General features: G+C 43.0%; 1 protein-coding gene across 28 annotated transcripts in view; it reads right to left on the bottom strand.

The window, feature by feature from the left end:
* Window positions 1-23808, bottom strand: part of CADPS (calcium dependent secretion activator) — a 478503-nt gene that overhangs the window by 62274 nt on the left and 392421 nt on the right. For 16 of the 28 annotated variants that reach the window (XM_045051795.1, XM_019823872.3, XM_019823806.3 and 13 more), the window contains 5 exons: window positions 20795-20950; window positions 16837-16984; window positions 10112-10126; window positions 9138-9212; window positions 8166-8249 (listed from right to left, as the gene is read on the bottom strand). In XM_045051795.1, the coding sequence (XP_044907730.1) occupies window positions 8166-8249; window positions 9138-9212; window positions 10112-10126; window positions 16837-16984; window positions 20795-20950 (478 nt within the window). The remainder of the gene's footprint in view (window positions 1-8165; window positions 8250-9137; window positions 9213-10111; window positions 10127-16836; window positions 16985-20794; window positions 20951-23808) is intronic. The other 12 variants (XM_045051797.1, XM_045051798.1, XM_019823865.3 and 9 more) reach the window with 1 other exon arrangement.

Here is a 23808-nt window from a genome sequence, read left to right on the forward strand (position 1 = left end):
GAAAAATCTCAAAAGTTCCTTCTGTCGTATGCCCTCTAGATAGCAACTTCCAGACAACAAGAGATAGGGTCTTCAGAAGAAGATCTTCCTATCTTTACAACTCCTAGCTTAATAGTTTACATATAGCAGTCATAGAAAACATGGTAGCAGATCAAGTGATTGGTTCTAGTACTCAGCACTCAGTGACGTAACCACAGTAATAACCACAATAATAACAAAAGCTAACAAGTATCAGATGCTTACCTCATCCCGGGTATATAACATTTTCTCACTTAACTCTAACAACATCGCATAATTTAACTCTCATTATTATTCCCATTTTATAGGTCAGTAAGCTAAGGCCAGAGGTTAATTAATCTGTCCAGAATGATACTCCAGTAAGGGACAGAACTGGACGAACAAGTAACCTAGTTGTATAATGAAATAAACCTGATTCGACCTAAAATATGCATGAGGGATGGGTTATTCAAGTCTGGTTAACTGAATATTTTGATTCATAGGTATTCTAGAGGCTATGCGTGAATGAAAAATTCTGGAAGAATTAAAACAAAACACTAAACGCTAAAATACACTAAACTTAATGGAAAACATCTCTGATGAATCCAAGTTTTGAGTATCAGAATGTGCCAAAATAGAAGCTACAGGAGTGTCTTGGTTGATCCTGTTCTGAGTAGTGATTTGGGTGGCTTAGGAGAAATGGTTAATAAGCCAAGGACTAAACAGGTGAGAAAATGGTTGAAGGTGCTAGATCGGGTGAACCTTCTTACAGATGTAGGCTGAAGGTAAGACTAAGAAGGGGTATTTACTGAGCTGCCACAATGTGCCAGGAGACTGCTCACTATAGTTCTTTTTTTTTTTTTTTCATTTTAAAATGTTTACTTATTTTTGAGACAGAGAGAGAGGGAGACAGAGCGCAAGTGGGGGAAGGGCAGAGAGAGACACACACACAGAATCCGATGCAGGCTCTGGGCTCTGAGCTGTCAGCACAGAGCCCGATGGGAAGCTCGAACTCATGACCTGAACCGAAATCGGATGCTTAACCGACTGAGCCACCCAGGCGCCCCTGCTCATCGTGGTTCTACTCATCTCATCCGCTCCCAGACATAGGCCCTAGCACCCCCACTCAACAGATGAAGCAACTGAGGCTCAACAAATGGCCAGTAACTAGCCCGCATTTCTGTTAGCCTGGGCTTCACAATCCTCCCTCTCCCTCTCACTTTCTGGTGACCGGCGTCCCCCTGCAAGTGGTTTGGAGGTTAGGGCAGCATCTCTAACTTTTAATTTCAGAACAATTATCTCATGTTTGGAGCCCCATGTGTCTTCATTACGTCTTTCTTTCATGGCTGTCAGTTCTGTGACCTCGTCACTCAGCACCTGACGGTCTGAAGAAAATACCATGTCTGTCTTGTGTTCATCTGTCTACCAAAGAATTTAAAGGGGAATGGTTAACTTTGGATGCTTATTTTTTTTTTTCTTCTTCTTCTTCTGAAAAAGCTTCTGAAGGGCTGCTTTGGACAGCAGGGTATGTTAATTGTCAGCTGTGTTTTCAAGGCATGAACTGGAAAGGAGGAGGATGTCCTACTAGGTGATAAAATTATCTGAAATAAACCCCAAAGTGGATGTCAAGTTCTGAGCCACTGGGGAGTGGCTGATGAAAGAAGTCGGTAGAAGGCACGGCAGATCGGTGCTTTAGAGTTCTTGAACACGTCAGAGCATGGTGCTTTTTTGGTCTATGCGAACAAAAACCATTAGACAAAATAAGCCTTGCCTTCCGATGGTGGCCCAAAGCTTCAAAATCAGACTACAAACACGACGTCAGCCGGTAACAGTAGCTGGTCTCTCGGGGACCTCTCTTCCCTTCTCCAGCTAAATTAATTTTGATAATGCCCCGTGGCAAACCCTTAGATACCATAACCATGGGCAAGTTGCTTCATGATCAGGCTCCAGACTAGCTGCTCCCTAGCTCTATCCCTATTTTAGTCTGACATTTACCCGAGTCACAATGAAATTCTGGTTCCCACAATGCATGGGACCTTCGCTTCCTCCTCAGTGTCTTTGTGCCCTGCAACAATCCTTCTTCCCTTATTTGCTACACCCATCAGACCTCATCTCAAACGCCATGGCCTCCCAGATGATGTTCGGTTCCTTTAGGCTACCGCCCCATTGCATCAGCTACTTCTCCCTCTCTCTGAAAACTTGCCACGCGTGTGACTTACTTGTTGAGACTGTATCTCCCTAATGAGAATATATACTAAGAGGCATTATCCGTCTTGGTCATTGGTAAGCTCCCAATGCCTAGCAGCAAGTAAGTACTTAACAAACGAGTGTTGAATGAAGGACTAGTGTGAAACTGAAGATTATCTGGAAAGCACAAAAGAAGTAGGGGGCTTTTGAATGTCTATTCCTTTGGTTTTCTTGCAAACCATGTGGCGGGTAAATTACTTACAAAATACTTTTACTGGTAAGGTGTGAAAAAAATAGAGGACTCTTTCCCTTAGAAATGGTATCGGTAAGTGGATTGTTCCTGGGAGAGTCACGAATTGATTCCGTTTATGAGTTTCTGTGCTTCTGTGGGGAATAACATTCTGAAGATAATAAAAGAGTAAATCTAAGGTGGAGTCTTAGTAGTTGTATGACTTTGGACAAAAAACTCAACTTCTCTCATCTGTAAAATGCGGATAATAATTGTATCAATTGCATAGGGTGATTGTGAGAATCGGGTGAGAAAATGCATGTAAGTCACTCAGCACACTGCCTGGCACATAATATATGTTCAATAAAGGTCAGCTATTACCAGCATGGTTGGTGCTTCTGTCCAAGGCAGGCACCTCCACTCTGAAGGGCGGAAGTCAACTGACTTGACTCACATGGATTCAGCGTCTGATAATCTAAGGATGTTGCCTTCTGAAGGTAGACCAAGACCTCTCTGTCTACACCATCATCACCAGCCCATAGTATAAAAAGCCATGTCTCCTCTGCTGGGCATTCCCTGAAGCCAGAGCAAAAATGGGACATCGCTGGAGATAACTGTAACAATTACGAACACTCGCCCCATGCTAAAATTTGAACTGCTTCCTGACCAAAATAGTCTGTGCACAGAAGTGAATTCTTTTGATCCAGTTCTGGCTTTTGACCAAAGTGGCAGTCTTGTTCTTTGGCATGACCTCAAGAGCTCTGCACAAAAGCCGTCTACGCTGCTGGGTGATCCGCACGCACTAACACGAGTCCTGGTCTCAGATTCTAGCAGGAAGAAGCATGTCTACTTTGTTTCATTTCTAAGTGACAAACCAATTAAAAGGCTGGCAAATGAAGAGGGAAAAAAGGTGGATGAGGGTAATTTGAGACCTAGGGGATTGTGCATACCGTAGTGTTTGGGCCCCTGACAGCTTTTAATAGGGCTTTACCCTGCCTGACCAGCGTGGCTTCCAGGGTTCCATTGTGACCATCTCAAATGGCTGGCTTGATGGGGGAACCTGGAGTGAATTCTTGGGGCCTTCAGAGGATTTGAGGTAATTATTCTGTCTGCCAGGGGAGAGGGTGTGGGCTCCTCCTACATCATCACCCTTCCTTAAAGGCTCCGGAGGTTAGTGGGAGAGAGCATGCTGGTCGAACTAGAGGACTTAACCTCTCCGAGCCTCCATTTCATTGTCTGCAGGCAGAAGAGGGTTGTTGGAACGGCAGCGTTCAGAGGATTCAATGAGAAAAATATATTTAAAGCACTTAGCCCTGTGCCAGGCACTTAGCAAGTGCTTAAAGAATAGCGTTGCTCCTGTAGCTATTTTAGACTTTGGAATTCATCTAATAAAACCATCATCATATTATGCCGAGGGGAACTGAAAGCCAAGGTGGGGTCCCATGTTCCAGGTCACACAGCTCCGGGGTGAGGGGCAGGGCTGGGGCCCCAGCCTGGGTCTCCCCTCTCCGGGCTTTTTGCTGTGTGCCACTGGCCTCTCAGGACCACTCGGCACAGCAGAACTCTTCAGGACCTCACCGCGAGGGACCTTCCACTTTGCCCCTTCCATTGAGTCTCCGCCCCCAGCAGGTGCTCAATCTCTAAGTCCTGTCCATGCTACTTCCAAAATATGCTGCAAAAATGCCTCCTGCTTTCCTGCCTCCTGGTCATTGCAATTGCTGCTCTGTCTAGAAGATTCTCCCCTCTCTTCAGCTGTGGCTGGCCCCTCTTGGTTTCAGTCCACGTCTCCTCCTCAGAGACCTTCCGTGACCATCCTAGCTGAAGCAACACTACCCCCCACCTCCTCTCTCTCTTTCTCTCCCTTTCTTTCCACTTTGTGGCCTGTATAGCACAACCCCTACCCTATAATTTTTTTTTCCCTTTTTTATTGTCTGTCTCTCTTCCTAAATGTAAACTCCAAAAGGACAGAGAACATGTGTCCCTTGCTCACTGCTGTGTTCCGGCACCTAGCACAATAGCACTTGGTAAATACGTGCTGGATGAACGATTGAATGAGAGAATGAAGGAGTCAGTGGATTCCAGAACTAGCATATTTGTTAACACCTGGATAGGCCCAAGGAAAGGATTTTAATTTGTTCGGAGAGGGACCTAGGCACCTGCTTGTCGCCCTCCCTGGCCTCCTAAAAGAACAGCGTGAGGCTACCCACCAGACAAGGACCCTTCCAAGCAGGCAACCCACACAAAAGCACATCTTGCAGTCAGGGGAAATGGGCGGATAGTTGCTAATTGCGACTTCCAACTGGGCTGATCTTTCGAAAGTTCGAAAGGCGCCTGCCTCCAGAAATCCCAGGCTGCTCCTGCTGCTGAGGCTGCGGAGGGAGGAGAGGAGGGGCGCGCCTGGACGCCTCTTGGGCTGGCACGAAGAAGCCACATCTCCTCCTCCCTCCTCCCCCCCCACCCCCCAGCTCCTCTCCAAGAGAGGAAGCAATGCAGATGGAGACGAGAAATAAATATTCCTGCCTGCTCCGTGCCACTGCAGACGTTTTCCAAAATGTCTGGCTTGGACCATGAAACCAAGCCCACCCAGGAAAGGAGGCGCTCAGCGGGAGAAAGAGGGGGAAAGGGTGGCATATTTGTCGATACTTGTCAGCTTTCCGGGGGGCACAGCACATGGCTCAGCCTTGGCAGCCCCGCTGAGGTGGGGACGTGGTAAGTGCACAGTAATACTTGAAAGATTGAATCCGAGATGGGAGCAGTGCTAAGGGAAGCCTTGCCAGGGCGTCGGCACCTTCTCGACGCCTTTGTCCAGGGTCCCGGGACTCACAGCTGGCTCTCTCATCGTTGGTTCCCAGGCTCTTCCCACGACGCCTGCTGCCCCTGCTCAGCTCTTTCCCTTCCCCTCCACTCCACTCTGGCGTGAGTCACACAACTGGGCCGCAGGAAGTCTTCAAAGGCCCCTTGAAATTTGGGCAGGAGCTCAGCATCCACGTGTGCAGATGGATATTCCTGCCACTTCTGAGCACAGCTCGTGTTCTCCAACGCTGGAATACCAGCAGGAGATGAGAACAGAGGCTGCAAATGATAAGTGGGTGCTTTTGGCCGTGGGACGGCCAAGTGTGTGGGAGAAGTGTCACTAAGGAAGGGAAGTCACAGGCCCAGCAACAGGCACCCAAGTGTTCTGCAGTTACGGGGACTTCACTAGGCATGCTGCGAGGCTGCAAAATGTCTCCGAAAAGGGAGAGGAGAGCATGAGAATTTCAGCTTGAAAACTCCTCAGAGGATATGCTAGGCCTTCTTTGTGTCTCACCCTCTCGTGAGACTCCCCCTGGTACCCCGTCCTGCACGGCTGCCATGGACCACCTTCCGCTAGTTCTCTGGGAAAGTCAGTCTTTAGGGTGGGGCCTAACGGATGGGCTGAGTTCTGCTCCGTGAAGAGCAGAGGGGCTTTCCCGGTTTGCACTGGTTCGAGTCCAGGGCGGTAAAAACACTCGCTCGAAATGAAGACTCAAAGAAAGTGAAAGCTTTTGTGGGTGTCAGGGGAATGTTTTCCAGAAGAATTCTGCCTCTTTCCACCATTTCCATGACTTCACTGAGGGATGAAAGATTATCGAATATTTCCCACTCATCTGCCCATCTGCCTTCCAGTGCTAAGGCAATTGCCAGCTGAATCCCACTCTCTCCAGGAAGTTCTTCAATGGTGGGGGGTGGGGGGGGCGTGGGGGGAGCTGGCAGAAAACCTGGATCCCTGTCTCCACTCTGCCCATTGCTGTGTGACCTTAGACAAATTACTTCCCCTCTCTGGGCCTTGTTTTTGTTGTTGCTGTTGTTTGTTTGTTTGTCAAAGGAGTGGCCGGATTGGTTTCCTTTCGGCTGTGACACATTGTGGGTGGTTCTACGGAGCGATATTGCGTAGATTTCCTGTTGTCACCATCCTCTGGCCCGCCCCACCGTTACCACTAGATTCTGGGAACTGGGGCCACCACACTTCTGGGGTTGAGTTCATTCCTTACACGTGGGAAGTTGAGAGCTGCTAAGTAAAATATCCTGGATATGTGGATACATGGATACTATCTAGAATTGTTTTAAATGTCTTCTGTCTACCTGTCCCTTAATTCCCAGAAAATCTAATGCGCAGGAAATACCAATGTAAGGCATATTTAGGAAGAACTTGTGTGCATGGTTGTTTGCACTGTATAATAATCATGTTTTATCATCTTTTATTAAAAGTAGCCTCCATTTAGCCTGTTTCCGATGCTGTGTCTCCCTCTCTCTCTGCCCCTCCCCCGTTCATGCTCTGTTTCTCTCTGTCCCAAAAATAAATAAAAAACGTTGAAAAAAAATAAAAAAAAAAAGTAGCCTCCATTTGTTGAGAACTTACTTCGTGCTAGGACTCTGCTAGACTCTTCACTTACATTATTATCTCCCCAACAGCTCACCCCAGCAGATGTTATCCACTCTTCACTCCCATACATCATGGTAGTTGGCCATAATTAACACACATATGCCAACACCAAAACCAAAATTATATAATAGCGCCCCTCCCCAAGGCCAAAAGCAAACCCAAAGCACAACTGAGATTCGGAGAGGATGAGACAGCTACTCAAGATCACATAGCTGGTTAATCCTGGCAACAGGATTTGAAGCCGGTTCTGCCAGATCCCAAAGATGATGATGATATGCTACCTCCTACCCTGTGCTGGGCCTCTTCTTGGCATTCAATGCCTTTCTAGGAGATTCTTCATACATTAATGCTGTTTTAAAGACGCAGGGATAGTAGGTCTTAAATTGATTGCCTTTCTTATGTCAGAGGAAAACAGCTGGCCTCAGAGCGAGCAAAAACCCAGCTATCAGAAACGTCAAGAAAAGATACAGTTGTCATCGCCACCGAGCACAGAAGGTGGGAGAACAAGGCCCCCAAAGCAGCCCCTTTACGGTGACCATCTCCATTGGTCATTGACCTGCAGAGAATGAGGCTGGCTTCCGCCCACAGCCAAACTCACTTCTATGCCCATGCCCGATCCTGGCGCAGAATTAGAGCCCCTCACAATCTGTAAGGACCAAGTCATGTGCTTCAGAGGTTGTAGACTCCAGTGTTCCCAAGCCCAGGCAGGTACACGAATGACCGAAACAGCCAGGTGCTACAGGAAACTGGCAAACGACCGTCTGGTCAATGGGGCCCATGGGGACCAGCAGACCACTGGTCTGAGATGCTCAGAGCTCTTAAGTGTCCTTTTTATAAAGAAAGCCTGGAATATGGACATCTCCGTGAATCCTCCCGCGTTGTAAATATAGGCAACTAATTCAGTTAGGAAAAGTGTACCTGACCCAGTGAGGACCAAATAAAACGTATTCGAAAGCTCTGTCTGACCTGTAGGTCTCTATTTGCAACGTTTAAATTTTACAGATGGGCAAGTGGTGACCCAGAAACATTAAGTGATTTTCCTGAGATAACTAACACGGGCTCGGGCCAGCAACTCTCTTTTGGGTGTATACATATGGAGACGTATGTGTATGTGTGTGTACATGCATATACATAACATACATATTGTGCATTCTCAAGTGAAAGAAATGATTTTGGATTACCTGCGGTTATGAAAGGTCCTGCTTATTGTCATCTTATATTGGTAGCTGACCTTAATTCACATGCACACACAAACCAACACCAAAATGACACATTGGCACCCCTCCCCTAAACCAAAACCCAAACCCCCACGAAAACAAAAACCAGGCAAGGAAGAAGCTCTTTACTTACGGTAAATGACAAAAAAGAAGAAAACAAAGTCCCTTCGTCATATCTGGATAATTTTGCCAGTACTCCTTCCAAGATAGTAACGAACTAGTAAAACAGCAAAAAAATAGATATATATATATTATTTCAAACTCTAACTGTTCACACTAAGGAGCAACATTCCCAACCAGCCAGAGAGTAGCAGTGACCTCACTTGCTTTTGCGTTCTAAAATATTATTTGATTCCCGCTTTTGGGGAGAGGAATAGATTGCTTTCACAGAGAAATATTTGACTTATCCGGCTTTCTCTTCATTATTATGTGATTGCAAATACAGAGTGTTACAGAAGTACAAAGTGACAAAATATTATTGAGTTGCATACAGCATGCGATAATATTAAATGCACTTTTCAAAATCCAAAACTGCGCAAAGCAGTTTTTACGTTACATATTAGCACTACATTTAATCCAATCTATTTTTATTTGTATTTTATCAGTAATTTGGGGGAAACAGAAGTTTAGCACTGGCAAATATAAATGTCTTCCCATTCAGCATTACTTAGTTAAAATTCTATAATTCATGAGGGTGACTGAAATAGCTTTATCTGACTTTTATGTTTTATTATGACTCTCACTGCATGAGAAACGAGGGAAAAGGGGGTTTTCAGGATGGCAGAATTCCTTATTACCGTTTAACTTTCTGTATTTAAAATCTAACTTTGTCAGCGCTGAAAAACAAAACAAACACTTTTCCTATAACCTAGTCGGGGGACAATTTCTTATTAAGTTAACACACGCCACTTCATCAATTCATCTTCACGCGGCTTGCAATCATCAGAAAAAATCATTCTGACTTGAGCCTGGGTGATGTACGATCTTGTTTCCTGAGAAATACAAGTATCCAGCTGAACTTTTTAACGTGTTACATTTTAATGGGAATGCAGATCTAACAAAGCAATGTTCGCAATGAAACATTTCACCTGAAGCTGAAGGTTACCTTTGCAACCAAGAGTGTTATCATTTCTTTAACAGCTTCTTCAATTAGTTCATCTATTTTTGAATGGTATTGATGCTGAGGAACACAGAAAGACAAATATTAGCATGTTTGGGAGGTGAGGGCATTGCATCCGTCAGTAATTTTTAGACAACACAATTTATAAAGCAAGCCTGGCCCGTAGACCCAGTTCATTTCCATAGTCCCAGACGCAGCCGTAAGATTCTGACTCCAGGTCTTTGATGAAGAGAGATCTGAAGCTCTTAAAAAAAAATTACCAGCCACATGGCTGCTCACCCAAGGCTTTGGATGGCTTTGATATGTGTAGATACATACACACGATTACAAACAGCACGCATGGAATGGCTTCATGGCCTAGCGGTGTATTGATCTGGAACTTACAAAATAAGATAGCACAATAATTTAATACAGGGGATGAAAAGTTATCTTTGGAAAAGTGCCGGGGGATGTGACTCAGAATTTGACCAAGACACTGTGATGGATTTCGCAAAAACTGTTCTAAAACCCTCTGATACTTGGGGTTAACGCCTCAGAGCCCACTGGTTCTCTAGATATTGAGTCAGTGTGGAGGCAACGTTTTTTTTTATTTGTTTGTTTTTTGTTTGGTTGGTTTTTTTTTTTTTTTCTGAGCCCTTGCGACAGCCACTCATTTTCTCCATTCATGGATACAGAGATCCAGGTTTAGAGCCTCTGCTAAGACTCCTGTTAAGTTTTTCAATTTCTCTAACGGCCGCTGTCGATTAAATTTAAATAGTAATGTGAAAACAAACCCCCACACAAACAAAAATCTGCTGTAAATGCCAGGAAAAAAGGAAAAGCGATTTCAACAGAAAATACTGTATGCCAGTTCCTTGACATTTATTAGATCATTTTAGTATCCATTCGAATTATTCCATATTCCTTAATAAAAAATAACAATGCAAAGCACTGCTATTTGGAAAGGAAAATGCACTTACCCACTCTTTAGCAAACTTTCAGAAGGATGATTAATTAGGAATAGAAAAAAAAAAGGAACAGTGCAAATAAAGATTAGGACAAAAGGACACATGAGAAAACGAAAATTAAGCAAACCATTCAAAAAGCTATGAAAACATACAGAAATAATAAGCCACGGGAACGTGGTTTGATATTCTGATAACTGGCAATCAGAATTAATGAAAGTGAGTGAAGGGATATGAATTCAGTTAGTTCATTAAAAGTCACAGGGGAATTTTGTTTGTAATTGGAAGACCTAGATAAAGTCCCAGTGCAAAGTTGGGAAATCATGTAGCCTAAGAAAATGTAGTTCAGTTTCCTCATCTGTAAAAGAACAGATTAATACCACTAACTGGTCGCAACCAATGTGGGGGGTAGAAGGAGAACCAAGTACAAACACTGATCTTGGAAACAGAATGAAGCAAACCCTGTTTAAAGATATTTAGCAGGTCTGTTCTTTTATTTATTATTTATTATTATTATTTAAAAACCATTTCCTGGCAGTTCTGCTCTCAGATTCAGAGATCTATTTTTTTAATGTTTATTTATTTGTGTGTGTGTGTGTGTGTGTGTGTGAGAGAGAGAGAGAGAGAGAGAGAGAGAGAGAGAGAGAGAGCGAGCATGAATGGGGGAGTGGCAGATACAGAGAGGAAGACACAGAATCAGAAACAGGCTCCAGGCTCTGTGCTGATAGCACAGAGTCCGACTCGAGGCTTGAACTCGGGACAGTGAGATCATGACCTGGGCTGAAGTCAGATGCTCAACCGACAGAGCCACCAAGGTGCCCCTCAGAGATCTATTTTGAAGGTCAAGTGAGGGTCTAAGCTGTGAAAACATGTCGTAACTATAATTGCAACCCCAATACTATTTGTTCAATTTCATAAAGTAGAGGCCAAGGGTAGGGTGATATGGTCCTTATTGCTCAACTCTCTCATTTTCATTCCCTTTCAGTTGATTAGAGGAAAAACAATAAAGCAAAACGGGTCCATGTTGCACAGCCCTGATGAAATCAAGACCCACGCTGGCTCTCCCGCTAGCTTCATGAAGGGATTTACTAGTAAGTGGCATAAACCTGAAGCTGAATGCAAAAAACTATCTGCAGAATTCTGTGCTAGAAACACAAAGAAAGATGTCAGAGCAAAAGAATTCAGGAATATTGACAGGGCTCCAAATTCATTTTTAGGTCTTGAGATAAGATCCAGTATCACATGCTTACTTTCCTCCTCATGTGACTGTCTCACTCTGCTTGATTTTCTTTGGATTACTATAAATGATCCACATTGATTAATTATGAGACTTAACTAACTCAGAAAAGCAAGTTGTAGGCAAAATAATACAATCTGAAATATGAAGCGGGGGGCTTCTAACCCAGCAAAGAACATCACTGAGAATAGAAACGTTCTCTTGGAACACTTGGCTGACATGGTGAGCAGAGACCATTGTAGTCGTTATGCATGTACCGGGAGAGATACAGGCTCACGGTCTGAGGTGTTAGTAATGCCATTTTTTTTCTTGAAAAGCAAATATGCTTTCTCTTCACAGGTGGGGGAACCTCAAACCTTTTCATTCGGGAAGGAGTCCACACTGAAGTATATGGAGACATGGTGGGTGTTTGGAACCTCTTCCCGCCTTCAATTTTTCCATGACAAACTTGCCCTGACCTCCCTGCAGAGAATTCCACTGTCTCTCCCTTTCACTCTGGACAAACACTGTTATCGTTACTCCTGTCTATGTTTCCCCCCCCCTTATGAAAAGGTTGTTTTGATAAATAAACAAAACTTAGTTTGGGAAAGATAGTCCACCAGGGTCATATCCGCTCTGCTTAACATGCACTAAAGGGCTGGATATCAAAGCAGTCCCCATTTTTAGACAAGTAAGTACAAAATGCACGCATTTCTTTTTACCAAATTCTCCCCAAACTTATTGATTAACCAGCTTTTCCAGGGCAATAGTGAGCACTTCATTCTGCTCTTTCTGGGGGAGATTATCTGTTCCACGCAGATGTGAAGCTCCGTGAAGGGGAATAAATACCACTGGGGCATCTTTTAATTACCATCCCCACAATAAGATTATCTTGCCACAGTCTCTTGAAGTCTGCATCTCAATATGGGTACAAAGAGGGATCCTTCCTATTTTTGCATTTTCCAGTTCCCTCTCCTGGCATCATTGGATTGGCTTTACCCTAGTAATAATAATAATAATGATAATACCCATAAGTTATATTCTGGGGCACTAGGTCATGATAATACCAAGGGAACCACTAATCTTCAATGGTATGGAAAGTTTGGAGTTCACTTCTGCTTCTGATGAGCTAGGCTGCTGCAAATTCACAATCACTTTGTAAAAATCATTCCACTTGACTTCCTGTACTGCACATTTTGCCTTGTCATGGAACAGATTGTGTGTATGTTGTCTTTCTGTTAAGACCATCTGACCTTGGAAATGAGATGAAAACACACTAGACCAAGTGAGAAACTATTTAATACACAATTTCCTTTCTACTGGTGCTTTGAAAATTTTAATGAAAAAATAAATATTTAAGATGGAAAAGTATGGTTAACAAATGCTTCAACAGCTGTTTTTAGATGAGACTTTACCCTGGTGATGAAATTAAGGAAGTGATCTTAAAATTGGAGGATACTGTATCACCTGGCCAAGTCACTAGTCTAAAACACTTTGAGGGAGTTGGAATCCAGGTGGAAGCAGGTATTATAACTAGATCTGGAATGTGAGCTTAATATCCCAAACTCACAAAGCGAAAACTACACAAAAACATTGAACTTTCTGTCTGTCCTCCCAATTTCCAGTCATCTTTGGCCAATCTCATTTTTATAATTCTGGTGACTTTGGAGATGAATATCCCAATCCTGCAAAGTGAGAAAAATTAAGGAGAGGCTATTTGCATGAGACTTCCCTTTGAAGTTCTACTCAAGGTCACAGCCAGCAAGGTCCCTCAGAGGAAGTATAGATATACTGAAAATGGTATCTGGCTTCGTTCAGACTATTCTCAGTCATTTGGTATCCTAAGGTCAGCAGAGCCCTCTAGTCCCATGAGCTGGTCACTTAGGTGTCTCTGATTCAATTATACTAAGGAGAAATGGCATAGCAGGTCTCTCTAGAATGGTCTGGGAAACTGAGTCTTAGGATAAGAGCCAGAGACTAGAATGCAGTATTGGATGAGCCCTTAATAAAGATCATTTGGTCTTGGAGGGGGATATAGGGGTTCAGAAAAAATAGGAAGTGTTAACCAGCCTCAGTTATTGTTTTCATAAAAAAAGAATGTTGAATTGTTTGAAAGGGATACATGATGTGTTTTCTACTTTATCAAATAGAATACTATCCTGGAAGAAGTAGGTACTGCTGTTTAACCTCAAAAATGTTACTACTTGAGCATATCCCAGACAACGTTCTAATCTGACATCCAGAAATTAGGGAGCTTTATCCTCAGTTTTTACGAGCTACATATCTCTCAAAGGCTGTGGGTTGCATGCTATATCTTTCATTTGATAAATGATGACAGTTAGGTTGTAACAGTAAGGGACTTGATCAAGGTCACAGAGTTTGGCAGCTAACGTATAGCACCCATAAGATGTACTTATTAAGCCACTTGACAACTTGTTCTTCAAGAAAACCAAGACTCCAAGGTTAAGCCAAGGTCATTTTACTGTAGCACAGAAGTGATTAGTGGTAATGGTAAGAACAGGGTCCCCTTGTGACAAAACCTACTTGCTGTTTTTTATCATATATCTCCAACTGGGGTCTACGGTTAGACCTAACAAGGTCATCATGCCCCCTGAAAGGTGAAATTGTGTGCAAGTATTTTTTCCCCTGGGAATTGGTTCCATAAATTTCATCAAATTTTCAGTGGAGCCTGTGACAACCCCTGCCCTCCAACATACACTACTGTCCCCAAGCCCCCGTTCAAAAAAAAAAGGAGATAAGCTCAGAGTGACTTGGCTTATTTGGAAGGATTACTTAGCATCTGGCCAGGTATGTGGAGTTCTTTACATGTGGCCACAACTGAGTTGATCTGAAGTCATAAGAGCTGCTGAGGGAAAAGGAGGCCAATCTAGTGCAACAACCCTTCTCATCCTGGAATGGTGTCATCCTTGTGAAACTCAGTTGAAATGGACATCTCAGGAAGCTCCAAGGGGAAAGAGATAAATGGGACTCCATCAATCTTAAAACAAAACAAAACAAAAACAAAACTACTGTGTTTTAAAGGATACTACCAAGAATGTGAAAAAGGCAATTGGCAGAACCAGAGAAAAGAGTTGCAAATCCTATGTATGATAATGGTCTAGCGTCCACAATACATAAAGAACTCTAACAACTAAACAATAAAAATAATTTAATTTTTTAAATGAGCAAAGGATTTGAATAGATATTTCTTCAAAGGAGATACACAAACGGTCAATAGGCACATAAAAGTATGACCAACATCACTGCAAATCAAAACCACAGTGAGATACCATTGCACACACACTAGGATGGCTATAATAAGACAGACCACATGACCCAGGAATCTCAATTCTAGGTAGATATTCAAGACAATTGAAATCATAGGTCCACACGAAAACTTGTACATTGAATGTTCATGGCAGTGTTACTCGTAGTAGCTAGAAAGTAGAAACAACTCAAAAGTCTATCAACTGATGAATTGGTAAATATGATGTGGCATAAGCAAGTAATAAAACATTATTCAGTATAAAAAGGAACAAAGTGCTGATGCCTGCAACAACATGAGTCTTGAAAATACAATGTCCTACGAAAGAAACCGGTCACAAAAGGCCACATGAGATTCCATTTATATGAAATGCTCAGAATAGGCAAGTCTTAGAGACAGAAAGTAGAGTGGTGGTTGCCCAGGGCTGGGGAGGGAGGGTTGGGCAACTATTATTAATAAGTCAGGTGTCTTTTTAGGGTGAAGGAAGAGTCCTAAAACTGATAGTTGTTATGGTTGCGTAGCTTTGTGAATATACTAAAAAACTATTGAATTGTATACTTTAAAAGGCTGAAATTTATGGCATGTGAATTACATCTCAATTTTCAGAAAAGGAGCTCAAGGGGAGAAAAATTCACGAGGGACAGAATTTTGGAAAGTTTGAACTCAAAGGGATCTGAATGAACATGAGAAATCACCAAAAGCAGGGTTTTTCAAGTGGGATCCGTGAAGCCTAAGAGAATTCAGGTGGGCAGCAAAGAAATGCAGAGGTGGAAAGGAACTGGTAGTTTGAGCACGAGGACCCTCTTCTTTGACCCCCTGCCCTCTGCTTTATCCAGAGCAGCTCTAATCTTATTTGTTTCACATGCTGGCCTTTTTGGTAAGGTTTGAAGAACCGATTCTGCAGCTCAAAATAGCCTGAAATAAATTAGAATAGGGCCATCATTTTACAGATGAGAAAACTGAAGTTCAGACAGGCTGAGTGACTTAACGAGCCTAACCCAAGCCTTCCTCAGGAGGCTGTGCTTCACGTGTGGCCCCTAATCTTAACTCCTTCTTGGATCCAAGCCTCCAGACCAACGATTCTCAAGCTGTGGTCTCCAGACCAGCCAGCAGCATCAGCATCACTGGGGAATTGGTTAGAAATGCAAATTCTTGGGTCACACCCCAGACCTACCAGAAACTCTTGGGGTGAGACCCAACCATCTGGGTTTTAAGAAGCTCTCTCAATGAGTCTGATGACCACTGAAATTTTGAGAACCACTGCATTTGCCCCCAGTGCCTAGAACATAACCCCCAAGGAAATGTCCCTCAAAAGGAAGTCGGTTGGGAGCAAAAGTTAACAGGGGTGGCTAAGGAAGCTGATTTGTAGGGAAAGAAGGTTGGAGATGATTTTGCCAGGAAGAGAATATCACCAACCCACGTTTAAAAATGGAAGGTGCCGAAAGAGAAAATAAATAACGAATAAGGAGCAAATATAATTTAGTAAGAATTCTGAGCATGTAAGGCTGGTATCGAAAGATCTGATTTAGGAGCAATTTATGCCAATTGGCAACAACATGAGAGTTGCCAGAAATGTTTCTGAATTAATTCTAAATTGGTATATGAATATCTAGCTGGCTTGAGGCCATCGGAGAAAAATGATCATGATAGTCTTTAATCAAGCCCAAGTTGCTGCTGCTTTCTCCTTTACATTTTAAATACCACTTTGGAATTGGAAACTTAGCAAGGACTAACCTTTTGGTCACAATCAGCTCAATCTAAGGAAACTGGAAAGTCTGTCATTTCTTAAAAATTCAGAACCTGCTGGCTGGGGTTGGGGTAGCAGGGTGAAATAACATTATATATCCTGGAAGTTGCTTGATGCAAGGAAGCGAGCTCTCCTGCTGACCAGATGTTCCAAGTGATAAAATGCACTTCAAATGTGAAAATGACTTACACTCTGGCAAACAGATCTATTGGAGATACCAGCTTAATAAATAAGGTCATCCCACATCATGTGACTTAAAGGAACTTTACGGCCACTCCAACTCCAGCCAAGAATCACTTCCAAGTGACTGGCATTCTTATTAGCACGTGCCTTAGAAATTGACTTAAGAAACAGATACCACACATTCATCTGTAGCTTAATCCGCAAATGTTAGAGAATATTTCTGAAACTAGCACACTGGTATAGATGGAAGGAATTTGTGAAGTTTTCTTTTACATGATCAATGGAGGGGGGAAAATGTGTATTTTTTTTTTTTTTTTTTTTTTTTTTACCTCTTGGCCCATTTCCATGCTGCAAAGTTTTGTTGATTGAGCTTTGGCATCAACCATAACATTAAACATGGTGCATATTGACTGTGGGACTCGAAAATCTGTTGATCGACTGGTTTTTTGCAGCTTAACTTCAAATGCAATCCTGGTTCTATTAAAACAAAGTAGGAAAAGACCAATTCAGCATTCGTGGCGGCAGGTGGAGGAGACATTTTCTGAGAGGTCAGTGAAAAAGAAAATTGAAGGCTGTAATCAGTTTCAATCGACAATGACTTCACATGTGTTCTTTTAAAAATGACTTTCCCAACTAAGGAAGGCCTATTCACGCAGACAGCCACGTAAACCCTTCCTTTCTCGGCAGAACACGGAACACCTGTAGCTCAGGGTATTTCTGTCTATAGTTTACATGCTATGGAGAACCCTAATTGCAGGAGAATGAATGAATGAACAAAAACCCAATTATAGCATTATAGCATATGTAACTTCTCTCACATTGGCAACTGCCTACCTTGAATCACTTCATTAAAAAAACAAAAAACAAAAAAGCAGCTTCTAATCTTCAAAATCTCATGGTGGGGGAAAAATCTTAAATGACATTTGGTGTTTTTTTTTTTCTTTTGGTTTTGAAAGAGACCAAAGTAAAAAAAAAAAAAAATCCAATTATTATATAGCTTTAAGGACTAAAAAAATAAGATGGGTAACTTTGGGGAGGAAAGTTCAATTAGAAGGAGTGATATCAGGGGACTTCCAGTATATTTGTTTGCAATGTCTATTATTCTGCAGTATGAGTATATATTTTTTACAAGTGAAAATGGCATAATATACTTACCAATTCAATAATTGTGTAATGGTAAAAGCTTAGAGTGACATAATTCTGACATAGGTCAAATTCTGATCCCAGCAATGTGCTTACTGCTCACAGGAAAAACCTAGTCTGCCGTGGCCAGCTGGTAATACAGGTGTGAGATTTAATCCTTGGTATCAGCATTGTAAAGGGGACCAGTTATATTGTAAAAGGTTTTAGAGAAGTGGGTCACATCATCACACGTCTTGAAAGAAAAGCGCCTGGCTAGTAAGTGGTTTTATTAAAGCTCCTTTCGTCCAATGTGTCTTTTCAGTATTGTTCACGGTCAGGTTCTGGAGATCATGCAGCCACCAGGAAAGCATTGCTTTAGGAGGTATTTGTAGCAGTTTTCTAACAGTGCATAGGAGGACCACACAGCTAGTTAGCTCGGGAAAGGATGCCAGCTTGCTAACACACCCTGAGTGCATGCAGGGAAGCCAAGTATAATTTCTAAGGTTGGAAGCCTAGTTCTTAAGAAAAAAAACTTAAAAAAAAAAAAACCTTAAAACACTCCTATATATTATATGATCATGTTAAAGATAAATGTATCTTGGCTCCTAAAGGCTCGGTGCACTGAAGTAGCTTTCTAATCATGATGATCATTTTAAGCTACGCTGAAAATACATCCTTTTCTGGTTTTGTGAAAAGGATGTCTGATGGGGACTGAGCTGGACAGGTCCCTGTGCTGATCTGAGGCCTGCATGCCAGTTCCGGCCCAATTTGAGAAGGGGAAGTGCTAAATCGCTCCCTTACAAGGAAGTCACCGGCTTCTGTTTCCACAGGAGAACTGTGCACGGCCCTGGGAGGGTGGGGCTGTGCAAAGGGGGAAGCCAGAGGCAAAGTTAATATGACTTACGGGGCTCCATAGAGCAACGTGCCAGGGACGGTGCAGTCACTGAATCTACATGACTCTCCTTGAGGGCAGGGTTAGGGGGCAGTGTGTTGGTGAAATACGGTATCTGATATAGACTAGACTGCAGGCTCTGTCACGCCCATCGAATGAATGATTTAAACTTCTTAGAAACTTGGAAATGAAGAGCGCCTGATTGAAACTTTTGGATGTCGCATATTTGCATCTATGAAATCATGTCCTTATGTTGATGTCCTTCTAGAACGAGGGCCATCGATTGTGTCCCAAAGAGGAAAGAAAGCCAAAGATCTAGGCTCTACTCATGTAGATTCTAGGTCTTCAAATATCCAAGGACTTTTTCGTATTTTACCCTCTGCATCTGGAGGTTGGGGGGTGATATTTGCACTTATATTTGCAGTTGTCTGCTTTTGTCTGGGGCCTTAATTGGAAGGGACATCCAGAAATTTAAGCATCCATCGCTGATGTGCAGGTGCAGTTGACTAACTTTTGTTAACGAAAGGTTACTTCACAGCTATGTACCAAACATGATGCTGGGACCTGGAGGGCCAGGAGCTCAGAGAGAATCAGATAGACTCCCTGCCTGTGAGCGCTCCACACTCCTTGGGGTGGCTGTTCCCCAGAGATTTGCAGTAAGGGAGTCACTGTCTATCTTTCACATCCACATGTCTTCCTGTGGTCTCCCTACCCTACTCCAAAGACTGGCTTCTCAGAAGGGCACGCACATCTTTCTGTACAATCGTGTGCACAGACCGGACGCGGGTAAGTGTTCATTCTAATGTGCCGTAGCCCTGAGTACAGATCAGGAGAGAATTTTTCACCACAGGGGAACTGCCCCACAAGAAGGTTTTGGCGGAATGCTTTGGCCACACGAAAGGAGTTGCTCTTCCTAAAACCGATAGAGGCCATGTAGGAAATGGCAGAATTTGAAATTCTCAGGAAACGTTTTGACCTTGGGTTTGAACAGTAGGTCTGCCTTTGGTTCTAAGAGTACTAAGATAAGAATAAAACACAAAATGTGGGTCGCCAGGACTGTAAGCTTCCAGAAGTGCCATCAAACACCTGCCCAGACTCCCCACAGCATGTGGCTCCTTTTCTCATTCTTGCTGAGATGCTCACGTGCCTAGGACCGTGCTGTTCTTTTGCCCTTGTGGTTCCCAGTTTTGATGCTATTACTTCTCTTTTCTTCCTCCAAGATATAAAACTCAGATCACTCCCAGACAAACCCAGCCCCCGTCACCCACAACTGATCCATCAGCCAAAGGACACAACATCTGGAGATCTGGAGTGGCCTAGGCTGCTTGTGGTCTCTCCTTTTTGTTTTGAATGGAGGAAGAATAATGGAACAATTATGAACTGGAAAAGGAACTTGGATGTGTGTCTGGGGACAGACAGGGTGATGATAACGATGTTAAACCAGAGGAATTTCATCTCTGTGTCTGATACACAGATATAGATACTCCAGGAGGGACGGGCTGTGGTGTCTTATTCTTCGATGGTATGCCAAGAATGTAGCACGGTGCCTGGCAGATAGGAGGAGCTAAACAATTTTTGCGGAATGGATGCATATTGTTCTCGTTTTCTTCTCTTCACTTTCTCAGAACATTCTACCTGGGAGCTTCAAGTGCCGCATGCTCACCTCAATCCTATATGCCGCAGCGACAAAACAGGCAATTTGTAGGAAATCAAAATGGCCCCTGATGGATATCTAGTTAGATTTGGGGCAGGACAACTAAGAGTTGGCACACAGTAAGTGCTCAGTTCATGTATATAGACCGAATGATGTCGCTGAGGTCTTGCTGATGTTTCTTAAAAGGCATTCGATTCCCACTACCTGTACTGGATATGGCGGCTCCAGAATGACGTGTACTTCTCTTTATTTCATCTAGTTGTCCCCTCCCACATACACTTGTATCTTTAACAAATATTTATTAAGTAAATACTTTGTGTCAGATGCCGCTAGATACCAGGGATACAGAGCAGAATAAGAACACACATGGATCCTTCCCTCAGGGAGCTAAGTGAAGAAACTGGCTGCCATATTGTGTTGGGTTTGGGACAGATGGGTTTGGGGCGGGTGAACAGGAGCTAGACTTGTGTGGCCACCACTCTGGCTGACTTTGACGAGCAATCGCCTTCTCCCCTCAAAAATCCAAATTGCGGCCAATCGAATGAGTGGCCGCCTACCATTCCCTGAGTCAGAGGATAGTGGAGAGGGCATGCAGAGCCTGTCCAGCCACTAGGCTTACCTTTTGACACAAGATTCAATCATGTCACTTGCCATCAGCTTCAGCCGTTGTTCTAGGTGCTTTCCAAACTCTTCTTCGGGCCAGTGCAAGTCCCGAATGAAGGTCTGAAGGGCATCGAGTTTCCAGAACAGATCTTCTGAAGTGCCTGATCCATTACTGGCAGGATAAAAATTAGAAAACAACAGTCACCCACTGGCCTTGGGTTCTGGAAAAGCTGACACAAAGACGACTAGGCGCTAGAAGGCTTAAGGCAAACAGTGGCTTCAACATACAAAACGACGCATGTTGGCGGTGGAGGTGGGGGCAATCTCCACCGGCAGATTTTGAGTTTTACCATACATGACTTAGTCTGCTTTGTTCGGCCAATCATTCCAGACCAGTGAGAAGTCTGAGGAAAGGTGTTGCCCCACCATGACCAGGAGAACGGTGTATGGTAAAAATCAGCCTTCTTTTAATAACCACATTAACACATGTGATGATTTAGATGAAGGCCACGAACCAGAGGGAGAAGTAAGTCTCAACAGATAATAACTACATGGCAACATGCAGTTATTAAAATTCAGGGTTTCATGCATTTCCCCAGCTCCCCTCCAGAGCGGAGGTCTCTTGGAGATTGCACAAGACTTTCAGTTTTAAAAGGACAGTGCTAACAAAGTGGTGAGCGAGGACCTGCTTTCTCTTTTGAAGAGCTGGAAAGAAACTGGGGTGACTCAAATCAAGACGAGTACACCTGGATACCTTGAGTCCAAGATTCTTGTTCAGTTTGGCTATTATTCCAATTATCATCGACCAGCCTGTTGCATAGACAGCCCCAGGACGAGGTGAGGTGTTGTGGGGGGAGGGGGCGATGAGCGGACACGGGATATTGGCAAAGCTTTAGGGCTCAAGACCTGAGCTCTTTTACCGTTGCACCACCTTACCCAGTCTCCTGTACAGATGGAGAAATTGGTCTTGATTCCTTTCTGTACAATGACGTGTAAGAAACTTTTACCTGGGGCATCCACGGAAAGCCTGTGTATGGGAAATGCTCCGCCTCTCACCCTCTTGCCCTTCTCTGGCTGGCTTTCTCTTTGGTAACAGTCCCGTTTGGAGCTCTGAGGGGTGGCCACCCACCCCCCCTTCCTCGCATACCACTAATGCTAACACGGTAATTTATAAAATGTCCAACACACCATGCATTACCACTTGTTCTGACATCGTCTATAGAAACAGATGAGAGTGGGTGTTTCTATTGTGACAGATGCCAGCTGCATTGAATTAATGCTTCAGAGAGAAATATAGCTAGTGCATAAACGCATACACAGCTACTGTGGGGTGGGGAGGGGGCAAACTCCCAACATGCCAAGAGGGAGCCTACGGCCTGGACCAACAGGGTAATGTTTCCAAGGACAGACCAGTCTGAGGTCAGTATGTACATGTATCTGACACGAAGGAGCAGGTAACATGGAAACACGTCCTTAAAATGAAAGGTGGCAAAGGAGGAAACCGGAATTATGAAAAGATATAGAATCAGGCATTTCCTGGTGAGCGATTGAGGATCTACGCCTTCTACTCAGATACTGCCGTAAGCACTGTTCAAAAGTGGGGGAATGCATTGTTTCTCCGTGAAAGTTCAGCCTTCCCCCTGCCCCATCCTATGCTTGGGAAAAAGAAACCCCAACTTGGTCTAGTCTAAACCCCGTTTTGGAACTGCATGGTTGTATGTTTTAAATCATTAAGTACATATGAATGCAATAATTGGTATTTATTACAACAACATTTTGACACCCATCTGGTTTCAGAGTTTCAAAAAATTCTTCTGGGTTTTTTTTTTCTTTGAAGAGCTTATTATTAAGTTTTGACATGAGGAAAAGAATATTTTCTTTTTATTTTTAAGATAAACTGTTAATGTTAAGGCAATAGCACCAAGATTATTTTGATTGCTGAGCAGTTACCAAAATGTGTTCCCACTCATGCCTTAATTAATTGAATGGAGACCATTATCTGCTTTATTACAATGTCTTGATTCATATCTTTTCAGAAACAATGCCACGGAGCATGCACAAAAGAAGGTAAGAAAAGCTTTCAGATATTTATGTTTTAATTTTTAACAGATACTACCTAATCTAACTTTTGATAGAGTCATCTTAGCATGAATATGATTTACTTTTTGTAGAAGATTTTTTTTTCAGGTATAAATTTTTGGAGGTCTTAGTTCATCGTTAAAAGAGAAGCAGACACATTGACCATATGATCGCATTGTGAACTTGTGAACGAACATAGGTTTTTAAAAATGTCAGGCAACTCTGAAGCAGCCAAGTAGAGCGGTCATTGAACATCCAGTTTCTACCTGGATTATTGCAAAAATAAGAATGCCGAGGGCCATCTTGATAAATGTGATTTCGACATTTCAAAACATCACTGCCAGTTTCAGATCATTTTTTATTCCTTTGATACTAACACTTCCCTTTGAAAATGTGCCAATTTATTCTTTCAAGAAAAAGCTTATCTGGCCTATAATTAGCTGTGGTCTAAGACAAGGATCAAAGGACGGTATAGAATCACTAAACTCTATTTCACTTATTAAATCATGCACATGGTTTTAATTTCTCTGAGATAGAATTTAGGGGTGTTGGATCTTCTTCTTGCAAAGGGAAAAAAAAGAGAGCCACTTGCCAAGCTAGAAGTGGCTGCATAACCTTGACCCTCTGAGCTGCTGCCTTTAAAGGGGTGGCTAGGCCTCCAAAAAAAAAAAAAAGACAAAAACAAAAACAACAACAAACCCCATGCATTCCTGGCATTTGTATGGATGAATGTAAAGAATGGTCCTATCCTCAGACCACAGATGATACAGCTACCAAAAAATTTAATTATCTGTTTTTCGACTCTTGCATTCTCAAATTTAGATAGCTTCTTGCTACCTAGATCCCGATGCTCCATATTGTATTTTGACCTTGGAAAGTATCTTTACATAACATATACATTACTAAGGCTTGATCCATTCAGAAGTTTTCATTTAGCCCTGAACATACTGT

Source organism: Felis catus, chromosome A2 (assembly GCF_018350175.1).
Source record: "Felis catus isolate Fca126 chromosome A2, F.catus_Fca126_mat1.0, whole genome shotgun sequence".
Taxonomy (NCBI): Eukaryota; Metazoa; Chordata; class Mammalia; order Carnivora; family Felidae; genus Felis; species Felis catus.